General features: G+C 44.4%; 1 protein-coding gene across 1 annotated transcript in view; it reads left to right on the forward strand.

Annotated features, from left to right (window-relative positions):
* The window catches only part of TNFRSF19 (TNF receptor superfamily member 19), a 112,548-nt gene that overhangs the window by 5,312 nt on the left and 91,172 nt on the right, over window positions 1-16,064 (forward strand). The window contains exon 2 of the mRNA XM_007942531.1: window positions 2,663-2,773. Within this exon, the coding sequence (XP_007940722.1) occupies window positions 2,663-2,773 (111 nt within the window). The remainder of the gene's footprint in view (window positions 1-2,662; window positions 2,774-16,064) is intronic.

The following is a 16,064-nucleotide window of genomic DNA, read 5'->3' on the forward strand; positions in this document are numbered from 1 at the left end:
GTGGGTTTGAACCGCCAGCCTTCTGGTTAGCAGTCAAATACCTTAGGCACTATGCTAGCAGAGCTCCTACCTTTCTTTTAGGAAAAACAAAAGCGAATCTGTACCTATTGTTAGTAAGTCCATTCCTACTCACAGCACCCCTAGAGGACAGAGTGGAACTGCCCTGTAAGGTTTCCGAGGCTATCAATCTTTATGAACCAAACCAAAACCAAACTCACTGCCATTGAGTCAGATCCAACTCATAGCGACCCCTCCTTGGGTTTCCGCGGCAATATCACTATGGAAGTAGATTGCCCAGCCTTCCTTCTGGGGAGTGGTGGTGGGTTTGAACCGCCAGCCTTCTAGTTAGCAGTCAAATGCCTTAGTCACTCCGCCACCAAGGCCCAAACCACACCCACTGCCATAGAGTCTATTCCGACTCACAATGCCCCTAGAGGACAGAGTGGAAATGCCCCCAGAGGGTTTCCAAGGCTGTCAGTCTTCACAGAAGCAAAGCCCAAACCAATCCTACTGCCATGGAGTCAATTCTGACTCACAGCGCCCCGGGAGGACAGAGTGGAACTGCACCACAGGGTTTCAAAGCTATAAATCCTGGCAGAAGCAGACTTCCCCGTCTTTCTCCCGTGGAGAGCTGGTGGCTTCAAACCCCTGACCTTTTAGTTAGCAGGTGAGCACTTAACCACTGTGCCACCAGGACTTCTATCATTTTGGAAAATAGAATTTTTGTCAGGCATGTTACTGAGGGCATTCCTACTTAAGAGGTTCAATTGAGTGTCTTTATCAGTTCTGAGATTCTATCAGGACTAATATTTTCCATGAAATACTGTTTGTTAAGAACCTGTGGCTTAACTCTCAGCCAAACAATTGACAGGCCTATGAGCTGAACAACTACATCACGGAGATGTCCTCCTTAGAACCGTCAACCTTGGGAGAGCAGAAGGGTAGCATTTGCTTGGGGAGAAAGCTAGGGAGGCAGGAAGGCATAGGAAAGAAGGACACAGGGAAAGGGTAACCACTGAGGCAAGTGTGAAGAGAGCTGTTATATTGTGGGGATTGTAACCAGTGTCACGAACTGAAACGTGTAGGAACTATTGAATGGACAGCAAGTCTGCTTTGTTTTCACCAAAATCACTATAAAAAGTATTATTTTGAAAAAGCAGATAAACACTTTTATTTCATGATAGTATCAACAGTAAACATGTTTTTTGATAAAATAAGGAGACAAAAAATATAGTTTAGAAAATGACTTACAAAGTTTGTTTTTGCCAAGTATAATCTTTCCTGTGCTATGGACCAGAGATTCTGGGTGCTGCAAAAGGTTTACCCTCCACCACTAAGCATAAAGTTGGTGGTTCAAACCCATCCAGTGATACCCATGAAGGGGAGAGAGTGGCAGTCTGCTTCCATGAAGATTATGGCCGAGAAACCCTGTGGACCAGTTGTACTCTGACGTAGCTGGAGTCAACATGAGTCAGAATTAACTTCACAGCAGTTATTTTGTCTTATGTTTTAATAATATGAACCAAAGTATATGGTTTGGTCCTAGGGCTTAGTTAAATTGTAACCACTAAGACTATGAGCTCGTATCTACATAACACGTTTCCTTTGAGTAGTTCAGAGAGTTTGGCTACTGTAGTCATCCTTATCATCATCATCATCATCAAGAATATTACTGATCTTGTGATTGTCTAAAATTAGATTTGGAAAGATGTTTTTCTAAGTAAATGTCAACTGGAGAAGTTTGAAGTGTCTACATCAAAACTGGATGGCAGGGTTAGTACCTATAGTATGTCTAAAGGATAACTGCACAGTTCTTGTAGCCATAAGGAGCTCTGATGGCACAGTGCATAAGGCAGTTGTCTGCTAAACAGAAAGTTGGCGGTTCAAACCTACCAGCTGTTCCGTGGAAGGAAGATAGGTCAATCTACTTCTGTAAAGATTTAGTGCCTTGGAAACCCAGTGGGGGTCTCTGTGAGCTGGAATTGACTTGATGGCAGTGGGTTTGTGGCTATACTAATCCATTGTATGTTATTTATTTATTTATTCAATTTGTTGGTATTTCTTCAAGGTCAGAAGCACAGTTTTGAGTTCAGAAGTTTTCAGGTAGCAGGAGGCCTCTGGTGTCTTCATGACTCCCGTACACATCTTACCAGGGAAGAGGTATGGTTCCTAGTAGTTTTAACCTTTGGTGTTCACAAGCGTTATCAGAAGAGAGCAAAGAATTCCAAGAGAAGGGGAGACTTCATTCAGGAAATGAATTGTAGTCTCTGAAGTACAGACAAAAACCAGGTTTACTGATGTATCAGGAAGTGGGCTTTCTTTCTAAAGTGAAAATTAAATTTACCTCACATTAGGAGCTCCTAGGTGGGGAGATGGTGAAGCACTGAGCTGTGAGCCAGAAGGTTGGCAGTTCAAACCCACCCAGAGGGACCTGGGAATAAAGGCCTGGCAATCCACTTCTGAAAGGTCACAGCTTTGAAAATGCCGCGGAGCAGTTCTTCTCTGCACACTGGTCACCGTGAGTTGGAGTCAAGTTGACGCAAGTGACAGCAGCACTGAATTAATGTTCAGTGATTATGTGACTAGCACTAAAGATATTGTTTCTTTCTTGCTAAAAAGTCGAGTATTGGAAGATAATGTTTGTTCAACTTATTTTTTCCAGTCATGGCAAGTGATGTGTGAGACAGGAGACTGTCGACAACAGGAATTTCGGGATCGGTCTGGAAATTGCGTTCTCTGCAAACAGTGTGGCCCAGGCATGGAGATGTCTAAGGTACATATTGAATGTGTGGGGTGTTGTGTATCTGTATTTCAAATACATTCTGTTTAATTAAATTCTTTAATCTAGTGACTCTGGATATTATGATAGAATTCTTGGTTCATTATGTCACTGTAGACAAATAGTATACAGTTTCCTTTTCAATGCTTTTGATATATGTGTGAAGAAATAGCTAGCAACCAGAATTCAACAAATGCCAGTATTTCATATATTTTAGTTTGTAAAGAGGAATCCCTGGGTAGTGTAAATGGTTAACACACTCAAATGCTCACCAAAAGGTTGGAGGTTGTCCAGAAGTAAGGCCTGGTAACCTGCTTCCAAAAATTCAGCCATTCATCAACAATGACTTTAAAACAAAGATGAGAGGGTAAGGGGCAGGGCAACTAGATTAATGGGAACAGAACAACCAGAATGGAAATAATGACAGTGTTCATGCATTGTGAAGGTTGTAACCAATGTCAATGAAGACCTTGTGTAGAAATTGTTGAATGGGAACCTAAAACCATTGTGTAAACCTTCATTGAAAACAATAAAATATTGTTGTTATTATTATTTTTAAAAAATCAGCCATTAAAAACCCTGTGGAGCACAGTCTGATACACATGGGGTCACCATGAGCCAGAATCAACACAAGGGCACCTGGTGGTTTGCTTTGAGCGTTCCTAGTGTAATGTTGAAACTTTATTTGCAGAAATTAAAATGAATCAATACTACACGTAAATGCTTTTGCTATTATTAGTAAAATACTTTTACTGTTAGTAAGGGTAAAAATCAATAAATAGTAAATGCTAATAACATAAAGTGCTAACGTGTTATTTATCAGGCCTGTCTCTTAAAATAAGGAGCTCTTGTGGTGTAGTGGTTAAAGTGTTTGGCTGCTAACCAAAAGGTTGTTGGTTTGAACCCACTAGCCGCTCCGTGGAAGGAAAATGAGGCAGGCTGCTTCTGTAAAGATTGACAGTCTTGGGAACCCTCTGGGACAGTTCCACTCTGTCCTCTAGGGGCACTGTGAGTCGGAATTGACTCCATGGCAGTACGTTTGGTTGGGACTTGACTTCTGTAAATACTGACAGCCTTGGAAACCCTATAGGGCAGTTCCACTCTGTCCTCTAGGGGCGTTGTGAGCCAGAACCGACTCCACAACAATGGGTTTGGTTTGGACTTTTCTTGGGTAGATTAACAGCCTTGGAAACCTAGTGGGGTTGCTATGAGTCGGAATCAACTCCATGGCAGTGACTTTGGCTTTTAGTTCATTTTTTTTCTTAAAATGAGTGTTACCATTGCTGGTAGAGAAATAAAGAGGGCCACAGTGTCTTAAGATGGTCAAAGTACTTTGCTAAATCAGGGTTGAAGGTTCCTCTGGCAATACAAGTATTATTACTAACCTCCCAACTGAGCATCTGTTACTCCCAGAAGCACTTAGTATGCTTGTTTTAACCACTGTGTTTAAAAGAAAAAAAAAAAGTGTTTTATAGCAGCATGTATTTTACAGTCCCTGGATATTCTTGGGAGCCTTTTATTTTTGTAAACTATATAGTCAGTTGCTTTATTTTCTGACCTTTTGAAGATGTTACAAGTGGCAGAGAGTTGATGTATCTTTTTGTTCTAAATAAAGCATCAAAGTCTTCCTGTTAGAAAAGGAACAATCATGTTTTCTTCTTGTTTGAAGTGACTTTTAAAGAGCGCCCCTTGCATGGAGACTGCCCTCTTTAGTTCTGGGTCTTGTCATTCATAGATTTTTGATGGATGTTCGTTGCACAGCGGGAAACAAAGTCGCGTGCATTCCACAGGGAGCTTCCTGGTATAGGCCTATCTCTGGTTGTTTTGTTAGTAAATGGGCTTTCAGCATCCTGGGCTTCACATGTGAATTAAAACCCGCTGACTTTGGAACCCTGTGTGTGGTAGTTAAGGTTGTGTGTCAGCTTGGCTGGGCCTGGTTGAGTGGCTGGGCAGCTGGTGGTAGTTATTGTCCATGATGAGACTGGTAATCAACTCCATGGTGGAATCTACTGGAGCAGCTGAGTAGCTGCTTTAGGGATGTGGGCTGCTTCTAGTATCTAAGAAACAACTTTGAAGAAGGTCTCCAACTTATGCCACACTTGAACCCTGCATGTAGCCAAGTCATTGTTCAACAGCCTGCCATGCCCTGCTGATCTTGGGATGTCTACTGGACTTGAATTAGTGTTGTTTGGAAACATTGGGACTATGCCTTTTCCCTTGTCAACCTTGGACTTGTCAGCCTCAGCAGCCAGCAGCTGTCTGAGTGAAGAAAAGCCTCCAGCTTCAATGGGCCGGGAGCAGGAGGCAGAGCTGAAGCCCAAGGCTGAGGGGCATTCACTCAGCTCCCAGAGCCTGGTGCTTTGAACTTGGACTTAAGGCCTCCAACTGTAAGAGAGTAAACTCCGGTTTGTTAAGGCCATCCCATTTGTGGTATATAGTCCTGTCAGAGCAGCACTAGGGAACCAGAATACTGTGTGGTACCTAGTTACCTGTAGCATCTCAGTACATATTCTATTCTTCAGTTCCTGTTGATTGTAGCAACTCCTGTTTTCAGGAGTGTTTTAGGCTCTGTTGGGTATTTTAAAAAAAAAAAAAAAGTTTGAGCACATTTATGTAACTGGAATGAGTGAAGTAGCTTACAGTGAGATAGTGCCCAAGAGGAAAAGAGATAATGTTTTACTCTCAAAACCTTTTCCCCAAATCTCTGTGAACATCTGAATGAAACTTCACACATTCTGAGAGCTGAATAAATACGTTTTAAGGAGTCACCCCCTTACTGTCATCCTTTAAATCTGGAGAACCAAAAACCAAACCCACTGCCGTGGAGTTGATTCTGACTCACAGTGCCCCTAGAGAACAGAGTGGAACTGCCCCACAGGGTTTCCAAGGCTGTCAGTCTTTACAGAAGCAAAGCCCAAACCACACCCACTGCCATGGAGTTGATTCTGACTCACAGCGCCCCTAGAGGACAGAGTGAAACTGCACCAGAGGGTTTCCAAGGCTGAAATCTTCGTGGAAGCCTAAAGATCTTTCTCCCACAGAGTGACTGGTGAGTTCCAACCACTGACCTTTGGGTTAGCAGGAAAACCACTAGTGCTTAACCACTGCACCACCAGAGCTCCTTGAAAAGAAGTGACACCGAAATCAAATCTAAAAAAAAAAGGCGAACTCATTGCCATTGAGTTGATTTGACTCAGAGTGACCCATCCTTGGGTGTCTGAGGCGTTATCACTAATGAGAGTAGATTGCCCAATCTTCTGAGGAGTGGCTGATGGGTTTGAACCGCCAGCTTTGTGGTTAGCAGTCAAATGCCTTAGGCACTACGCTACCAGAGCTCCCAAAATCAAATCTAGAAATATAAAAATGAATGTATTTGTGTGTGTTGTATGTGTATATTATAAATAATCTACGTAACTATGACTTTTATAGAAGTTCTGGTAGTGTAGTGCCTAAGGCACTTGACTGCTAACCAGACAGTGGCGGTTCAAACCCACCAGCCACTCCTTGGAAGGAAGATGGGGCAATCTACTTCCTTAGTGATACCACCTCGGAAACCCAAGGAGGGGTCGCTATGAGTCAGGTCTAACTTGACGGCACATAACAACAACAACAACAACAACATGACTTTTATTGTGATTTTAGCTCATAAACCAAAAAAAAAAAAAAAAACCCACTCGCTGCCATCAAGTCAATTCTGACTTATCATGACCCGCACTGGGTTTCCAATGCTGTCAGTCTTTACAGAAGTAGATCACCCCATCTTCCTTCCACGGAGCAGGTGGCAGGTTTGAACCGCTGACCTTTTGGTTAGCAGCCAAATGCCTTAACCACTATGCCTCCACAGCTCCTCTAAAAACCAAACCAAACTCACTGCCATCAAGTCGATTAGACTTACAGTGACCCCTCCTTGGGTTTCCGAGGCGGTATCTCTACGGGAGGAGATTGCCCAGTCTTCCTTCTGAGGAGGGGCTGCTGGTTTTGAACCTCCAGCCTTCTGGTTAGCAGTCAGATGCCTTAGGCACTACGCCATCAGAGCTCCCTACCAGAGCTCCTGTTTGTTTGTTTGTTTGTTATGTGCCGTCGAGTCGGCCCCGACTCCTAGAAGGTTAAAATTAACAACCGAGTCTCACGCATGTTCTAGTATGCAGAACACAAGAGAGGATGAAAATTCAAAGGTACAAATGAAAACACACTTTTAGTTCTAGTTAGCCAATGAAGGCTTAGAGCTTGAGCTCCTTGTCAGCAATATGAGGACTAGAATTTAAATCGTTCATTCAGGAAGTTGCAAGTCTTTCTTTCCAAGCTGCCTGTATTCAATCTTTAGCAATAACATAGCTTTCAGAGGAAAAAACAAAGCAAGTTTTGAGTAGCTTAGAATCAGATAAATCACATCAATGAACAGTCTTACTCAGGTTGGCTAAGTATCACTTCTAAGCTTTATAAGGCAAGGGAAATATATTATTTTGAATAAGAACAAGCTTTTTCCTTGCAAGCAAATTCATCTTTTCTTGGGAACGCTGAATGCATAGTTTTGAGAGATACCCATACAATTGTCATGAAACAATGCATCCGAGAGCCCTTACCTTTTTTAATTGAGGCTTACGATTTTGGTTACCTTGTGGGTTTGAAAGGAACTCTGGCGCTGGGGTTAAGGAATTGGGCTGATAACCGAAAGGTGGGCGGTTCGAACCCACCAGCCGCTCTGTGGGAGAAAGATGAAGCAGTCTGCATCTGTAAAGGTTGACAGCCTTGGAAACCCTGTGGGGGTCACTATGAGTCAGCATTGACTCAGTGGCAGTGGGTTTGGTTTGGGCTTTGCTTGGTAAAGATCTACAGCCTTGGAAACCCTCTGGAGGTGGCTGTAAGTGGGAACCGACTCAAAGGCAGTGGATTTGGTTTTATGCTTTGTGCATTGAAATCTTGAAAGCACGTAAACTGGACATTTTTAATGTTGGTTGTGAAAATAGAGCAATGCTACCTTAAATTATTGACATCTACAACTAAGGGTGTCTTGAAAGGTAAAGAAAAGTGCATTTTCAACAGGTGTGAAAACTTTCAAAGACTGTAACCTTGATTCTGATGTTGCTATGTGATTTGTTTCACTGTACTAAGCATAACTTAAAACTGCTGTCCCCTCTTCTAATATCGGGTCTTTCTGTCTAAAATAACAGGCTGTAGTCATGGGCATCCCTACTCTGAGCTGCTTTGAATTACAAACATGTAAGCACTTGGGAATGCTTTGGGTGAGCAGGTGTAGTTAAACTTTCCATCTGTGGTTTTATTACTCCTAATTGTTATTTTCTTTGGAAGTCATTCGATTCTGTTTTTTCTCAAGGTGCCTGGACTTCATTTCCTGTTGTTAGATCTTTGCCACTTAGACCTTGCGCTGGGGGCTCTCTGGAAGCTGCCAGAGTGGATTCCTGGAGGCAGGGTGAGCGCTGACTCACCCTTGGGAGTGTGGTCAGTGGCTTCCCTGGCCTCTTGTTGTCAGATGATCAAGAGTTTCTGTAGTGGGTTCTATGATACCACTGTTGTTTATTTAGATTAATACCTTCCCCCTCTTTGGCCACTTTTCTAAAAGACTACCCTTCTAACTGTCCCGCCTGGATCCTTTGGGTTAGATGTATCTAAAGGACGTCCCTTAACATAACAAATGTGGTCTCTCTCTCTGCTGAGCCTATAATGTTTATTCTCTGCCTACGTATCATGCAGTTAGAGTAGATACTGTTGGCTCACATTTGTCAAGAGCCAAGTACTATCTATGTCATTTCTAGGTATAAAATAATGGAAGACTACAACATTCTTCTTAGATATTGTAGTTGTTAGTGGCTCTTGATTTGGCCTCAACTCATGCGATCCCACGCACAATGAAAAATACTACTACCCAGTCCTGTCCCATCCCCATGACGAGTTGTGGATTGGACCGTTGGGATCCATATGGTTGTCAGTGGCTGATGTTCAGAAGTAGATCACCAGGCCTTTCTTCCTAGTCTGTCTTCATGTGGAAGCTCCCTTGATACCTGTTCAGCATCGTAGCAATGTGCAAGCCTCCAGTGACAGACTGGTGATGGCATGCATGGGTACAGTGGCCAGGAATCGAACCCTGGTCTTCCCCATGGAAGGCGAGAATTGTACCACTTGCTGAACCACAAGAAAATTCCCCTTATTTCTTAGATAGGGAGTACCATTATTTCCATTTTATAGATGGGGAAAACCGAGGTGTAGAGAGGCTAATTAATTTGTCTGTTGCTTTTGTAGGTAGGTTCCATTGAGTTGGCTGCAGCTCATAGTGACCTTGTGTACAACAGACTGAAATACTGCCAGGTCCTGTGCCAGCCGCACAATGCTTGCTATACCTGAGCCCATTGTTGCAGCCACTGTGTCAATCCATCTCGTTGAGGGCCTTCCCCTTTTTCATTAACCCTCCACTTTACCAAGCATGATATCCTTCTCCAGGGAATGGTCCCTTCTGACAACATGACCAAAGTAGGAGAGATGAAGTCTGGCCATTCTCGCTTCTAAGGAGCATTCTGGCTGCACTTCCTCCAGGACAGATTTGTCTGTTCTTTGGGCAGTCCATGGTACTTTCAGTGTTCTTCGCCAACACCACAACTCAAAGGCATCAACTCTTCTTCAGTCTTCCTTGTTCATTGTCCAGCTCTCACATGCATATGAGGCGATTGAAAATACCATGGCTTGGTTTAGAGGCATACTTTAGTCTTTAAGGAGACTGTTAGAGCCCTGTCAGCATTCAACGACCACGCCACACACCAGGGTACCCAACAGGAGATTTTATTAAGGAGGCAAAAGGGCGCCTGCACTGAGGAAGGACGGAAGAAGAAGAGGAGGAGGAGGAAGAAGAGGAAGAGGAAGAGGAGGAAGAGGAAGAGAGAGAAAGAACAGGGGAGAGGGTGCTCTTATATAGACCTGGGGTTAGGAGGTTGTACATCAGAGCTGGGGGAAGAGGTCTTAACCTATCAGAGGCTATGTTGCCTTTTAAAATTCACGCCTTGCAGGAAGCTCAGTTTCAACTTCCTTTAACTGACTTATGATCTTGGGTGGGGCAGCAGGGAATGAAGAAGAACCCAGAAGAGCCACGCAAGATGGCATGGCATATTTCTAACAGAGACATCTTTGTTCTTCAGCACTTTAAAGAGGTCTTTTGCAGCAGATTTGCCCAGTACAATACATTGTCTGATGTCTTGACTGCTGCTTCCGTTGGCGTTGGTTGTCTGTGGTCTATTGCTAATGAGTAACAAAGGAGCTCTAGTGGCATAGTGCCTAAGGCATTTGACTGCCAACCAGAAAGTCAGCAGTTCAAATCCACCAGCCACTCTGTGGAAGGAAGACTGGACAATCTACTTCCATAAAGATTTACAGCCTCAGAAACCCCATGGAGGTCACTGTGAGTTGGAATCAACTCAATGGCAGTGGATTTGCTTTGGTTTGGGTTTAGTAACAGGAGCTCTGGTGGTATAGTGGTTAAGGCATTTGACTTCTAACCTCAGTGTTGGTGGTTCGAACCCACTGCCCAGTCCGCAGAAGAAAAGTGAGGCAGTCTGCTTCCATAAAGAGTTACAGCCTTGGAAACCCAATGGAGGAGGTCTCTATGAGTTGGAATCGACTCAATATCAGTGAGTTTGGTTTGGTTTGAGTGAATAGCAGTGCCAGGATGGAAGGTGGTGGAGCCACTTGGGGACAGTGAACTACGTGCTGTCCTGATACTGCTCTGGTACTCTGCTGTCCAGTAGAACTTTCTGCAATGATGGAAGTGCTGTGTCTTTACTGTCCAAAAATGGCCATGTGGTTAATGAGCACTTGAAATGTGGCTGGTCTCACCGAAGAACTGACTTTTAAATTTTATGTCGTTTTAATTAATGAAATTTAAGTGTACCCATATATGTTGATGGCTACAGTATTGAAGAGTGTAGCTCTAGACAATAAACTTTCCTTAAGAAATTCTGGCTTAGGACCAACTTCTAAAACAGAGAGCTATCCAGTCATACTGCCCTAACTACACGAGTTAGGTGACTGCCTCCCTGGTCAGCCTTCTTCCTGTCCTTCCTTGAGACTGTCCTTGTCATTGCCAGCAGTTTTCTAACACATGTCTTCCTAGTCTGTGTTAGCGTGGGTTAGTGATGGTGCACACCAGTGATATGTCCATGGCCCCTCCTGTGGCAAACTGAGCCAACTCATCCCAGCTAGCACTTGAGGTCACCCACCTCCTTGCTGAAAGCCTCAAACATCAGTTCTTCCCACTTGGGTTCTTTTCTAGCCATGAACCTTCATAAACAAGCTGATTGTCCTGGGTCTCTGGGAAGAGACTTCCAAGCCATTTGGGATTTGGTTTGAGGCTTTTATTCCACCGAGCCATTATTAGTCTCTCTCTTTTCCATGGCACTGCTGAATTTTTAAAAGTTTATGCAAAAGACAATTAAGATGGTCTCTTTTATATTTCTGAGGCAAAAGTGCAAAAGCTGGTTTATGTTTCTCCATAAATAGTGTCTGCCGGGCATTTGAGCCATACAAGGCGGACTGGTGACATAGTGGTTAAGGCATTTGGCTGCTAACCAGAAGGTTGGCGGTTCAAACCCACCAGCTGCTCCTTGGGAGGGAGATGAGGCAATCTACTTCCGTAAAGATTTACAGCCTTGGGAACTAAGTGGGGGTCACTGTGAGTCAGAATTGACTTGATGGCAGTGAGTTTGGCTTTGGTGTGCTTAGCAGCTTTTCCCAGCCACGGGGCATTGCTTCATTGGTGAAAATAAACACATCGCTGGGCTATGTAGGAGAGGGTGGTTTTTGGTTTGTGGAAGAAACCACATTAGAGTTTTACTTTTGACTGTCTACCCAGCCGTGGCTCGCCCTTCTCCTCCCCAAGTGGTAATGCCAACAATGCATTTTGAACATGATCACCTCACAGCAGTTAATCAGGAAACTAGTTTGTGCAGGATCCGTTTGAAACAGGCGTCAAGTCTCTGGCACAGTTTTCAAAGTATGCTTTTCTGACCAATCACCAGGGTGACTTGTGCTCACGTGAAAAAAAAAAAAAAAATGAACTCTTGTCAACAGCAGCATATTCTCCTCCACACTGTGAGCTTCGTATTTTTAAAGACAGCCACTTTTGGGAAAATTGTTTTAGTCCCGACGTCGAAGTTCACAGAAGCATTCATGTCACTTCTAAGCCTAGAAACGAGTCATTTCTGCCATTTAATTACAGAGTTGCTTATTTTATTTATATTTAATTATACCTGATAGAACTCCATAACATTTGGCACATTCAGGCAGTGGCTTGTAATTTAAAAAAAAAAAAAAACCTTCAACTACAGATTCTCATAAACAGAAAGGGGAAAATCTTTCTTTGGTGTTGTTTTATTGAAGGAAATTAAAAAGCTGGGCTCTAAACATCCATGACTTGCGTCTAATTTGTCCTTCCCATTTCTGTGCCCTAGAATTTCTCTTGAAATAACTTCTTCTGTGTCCACATTTGAAATTTAACATTTAACTTTTAAAGTTCAAAGAACCAAAGTTAATAACTTATTGGCTGTACAAATAAATAGCGCTTGTGCCCCGAGGCCCCAGCAGGCGGGTCACGGACAACGGATAGTCTGTAAGCTTTCTTGTGGTCTGTGGAACTAGTCTAAAAGGTACGCGGGACTCCTCCAGTGCTTTTGTTAACTGCTGGATTTGCAGAGGGAGAAGAGAGACCAGGGGATTTAGGGACTGTTTCCTTTGAACCATTTTGCTGCTGGAAAGCCACCAAATGTGGCTTAAAAATATTGGGCAGAGGAACAGAGCTACTGCGACCACCAGCTGGGGTGGAAGCACCCAGCCTGAATCAGCTTTCTCTTGTCCTGGAAGCTGCATGAAGGAGAACGGCTCCCAACCACCCCACCCGCCCAGGAGGAAACGCCGCCCATCTGCTCCGCCTGCCCAAACCTAGCCAACCAGTTGTTGCCTGAGTCGCCCCAATTCACGACGACCCCACTGTGACAGGGTGGAACTGTGCTCCCTGGGGGGATTCCCCTGGCTAGTTTTTCAGGAGTTGGTCACCAGGCCTTAAAGGCACCTTTGCGGGGACATAGCTATTAGCCGTTTGCTCTACCATCTCTGTAGGCCTTGACTTTGGTTTCCTGGAATGAAAAAGCTTTAGAAAGCTTGCCTTACACAATGCTTATTTACCCATTTGTTTATTCAGTAAACATTTACTGATCACTGGCCTATTATGAGAGAGCTCTGGTGGTGTAGTGCCTAAGGCATTTGACTGCTAACCAGAAGGCTGGCAGTTCAAAGCCACCAGGCACTCCTCAGAAGGAAAGTTGGGCAATCTACTTCCGTAGTGATACCGCCTCGGAAACCCAAGGAGGGGTCGGTCGCTATGAGTCGGGTCCAACCTGATGGCACATAACAACAACAACAAAGGTATTTTCGTGAGCTCTGGTAGCATAGTGCCTAAGGCACTTGACTGCTAACCAGAAGGCTGGCGGTTCAAACCCACCAGCCACTCCTCGGAAGGAAGATGGGGCAATCTACTTCCGTAGTGATGCTGCCTCGGATACCCAAGAAGGGTCACTGTGAGTCAGGTCTGACTCGATGGCACATATCAACAACAGCAACAAAGGTATTTTCAGGGAAGCCCTAGCTCTTTCCTTCTGGCTTTAAGGTTCATAAAATAAAGCGACAGGGTATGTGGAAGTCTCAATGCGTTTCTCTCACTGATGTCTGCATGTAATATCCATAAAAGAGAAGCATGGGTACCTAATGCTGAAACCCAGGCCACAGGCCAGACTTCTTCTTCCCCAACCCCAACCTCCTCCTCCCCCGACTTATTCCCCTTCTTTCCACAAGCCAAGCACATGCACGCTGACACTCACACACATGCACGCTGACACTCACACACATGCACATATAAAACTTATTGTCAGCTGTTGTTGACTCCTAGGACACCAAGAAGCTCTGGTGGCACAGTGCCTACAGCATTTGACTGCTAACTAGAAGGTTTACAGTTCAAACCCACCAACCACTCCACAGAAAGAAGACTGGGCAATCTACTTCCATAAAGGTCTACCACCTTGGAAACCCAATAGAGGTCGCTATGAGTTGGAATCAACTCAGTGGCAGTGGGTTTGGTTTGGTTTGGTTGACGCCCAGGCACCTGGACTTTAACACTGCCGGGTCCCGTGCACGCCCATGACTGATTTCACATTCAGACTCCTGGGATCCATAGCTGTTCATTGGCTGAGCTTTCAGAGGTGGAGCACCAGGCCTTCCTTCCTAGTCTTAGCCTGGAAGTTCCACTGACACTTGCTCAGCCTCGTAGCAACAGGCAGGCCTCCACTGACAGACAGGTGAAGCTGTGTGGGAGGTGCATTGAACCTGGGTCTCCCACATGGAAGGTGAGCCTTCTCCCACTGCACCACCGCTAACCCTCCCCCACAGCATGTGCACGCACACACACACACACACACGTGCACGCAAGGTCCTGCCACTCAAGCGATGGGCAGAGAACTCCACTGCGACCAGCAAAGCCTAAACCCAACACAGCAAGTGTGACTACTTACTGTCCCCTTCTTTAAGTATTCTTGGTTTCATTCCACCCAAAATCCATCCATACCTTTTCTTCTATTTCCACATGTTTCAGACTAGCTTGCTGGGGAATGTAATATGCTTGGGAAAGTTGCCCCTTTCTACACAAAAATAAGGAGCCCCGGTGGTGCAGTGCCTAAGGCGTTTGACTGCTAACCAGAAGATTGGTGGTTCAAACCCACCAGGCACTCCGTTGCAGGCAGACCAGGCAGTCTACTTCCATAAAGATTTACTGCCTCGGAAACCCAATAGTGGTTGCTATGAGTTAGAATCAACTTTATGGCAGTGAGTTTGCTTATGGTTTTTATTCAGAAATTATGAAGAGAGCAACAAATATTCTATGCTCTTTTCATTAGATGCACAAGTAAGTCCTCTGACCAATGGCAGGGCAATCCACCAAACATTTATGATGTCCCTGTGGTGCAGCGTTTAGGTACCTGGCTGTTAACTGGAAGGTGGGCGGTTTAAACCCACCTGTAGCTACGTGGGAGAAGGACCTGTTGAATTGCTCCTGTAAAGATGACAGCCTGGTAAACCCTCCAGGGCAGCTTTGCTCGGTCACAGGGGTCGCCAGGACTCGGAACCAACTCGATGACCTAACATCAGCAACCACCACCTCTGTCACAGCACTTGGGCAGGAGGGATGTAAGGATAGCTCCTAGTGAATAAATTAGGCCACATCCATCTGCTGGACTTCTTGGTGGCATTTTGTCTTTGTGCCAGTATGAAATATTCCCCAAGATGTATTGAGCAAGAGAAAAAAAACACACACATGCACACGCACCTAGGGTATTCTGGCCGGGTTACCCAAAACCTAGTAACATTGTTTGTGTCAAGATTAAGGACTAGGGATGGGAAGAGAGACACAGTTGAAAAGAAGTTTTTGAACATTGTGTTTTAGGTGCAAGTTTATATAGCAAATTAGTTTTCTAATCAATAACTCGTACACAAGTTGTTCTATGACATTGGTTGCAATCCCTGCATTGTGTTAGCACTTTATCCTGTTTCTTTCCTCCAGTTTCCCTGCTCCTCCCTGCCTTCTCATCTTTGTTTTTGGGCAAACGTTGCCCTTAAGTTCTCCTATGGTTGACTGTTCTAAGGAGCACATTCCTCATGGATGTTATTCTTTGTTTTCTAGGCCAGCCTATTATTTGATTGAGAGGTGGCCTCTGGGAGTGGCTTCAGTTCCATGTTAGATGGGTGACTGAGGGCAATAGTCTTGGGGTTCCTCTAGTCTCTTTCAGAGCACCAAGTCTGGTCTTTTTTTTTTCTTTAATTTGACTTTTTTTTCTACATTTTTGTCCATTCTAACAGGGGCATTGTGTTGTGGTCCTGGTCAGCATGGTAGCTGGGTTCTTCTGGTCTCAGGTTAGAAGAGGCTGTGGTTTGTGTGGGCCATTAGTCCTTTGGACTAACTGCTTCCCTGAGTCTTTGGTTTTCTTCTTTCTCCTTTCTCCAGGCAGGAAGAGACCAATAGTTGCTGCTTCTCCTTTTTTAAAAAATTAATTTTTATTATGATTTGGATGAAAGTTTACAGAGCAAATTCACTTTCCATACAGCAGTTCACACGCACTTTGTCTCATGACATTGACTACAGTTTCCCACAGTGCAACAGCTCCCCTCCCACTTCCTCCCCATAGTTACCTCTTCCCTGTGTCCTTCCCTCCCATGCACTCCTGCCCCCTGAGCTGTCTCCCTG

This window comes from Orycteropus afer, unplaced genomic scaffold (assembly GCF_000298275.1).
Source record: "Orycteropus afer afer isolate SDZICR_OR568_19922 unplaced genomic scaffold, OryAfe1.0 scaffold00092, whole genome shotgun sequence".
NCBI lineage: Eukaryota > Metazoa > Chordata > Mammalia > Tubulidentata > Orycteropodidae > Orycteropus > Orycteropus afer.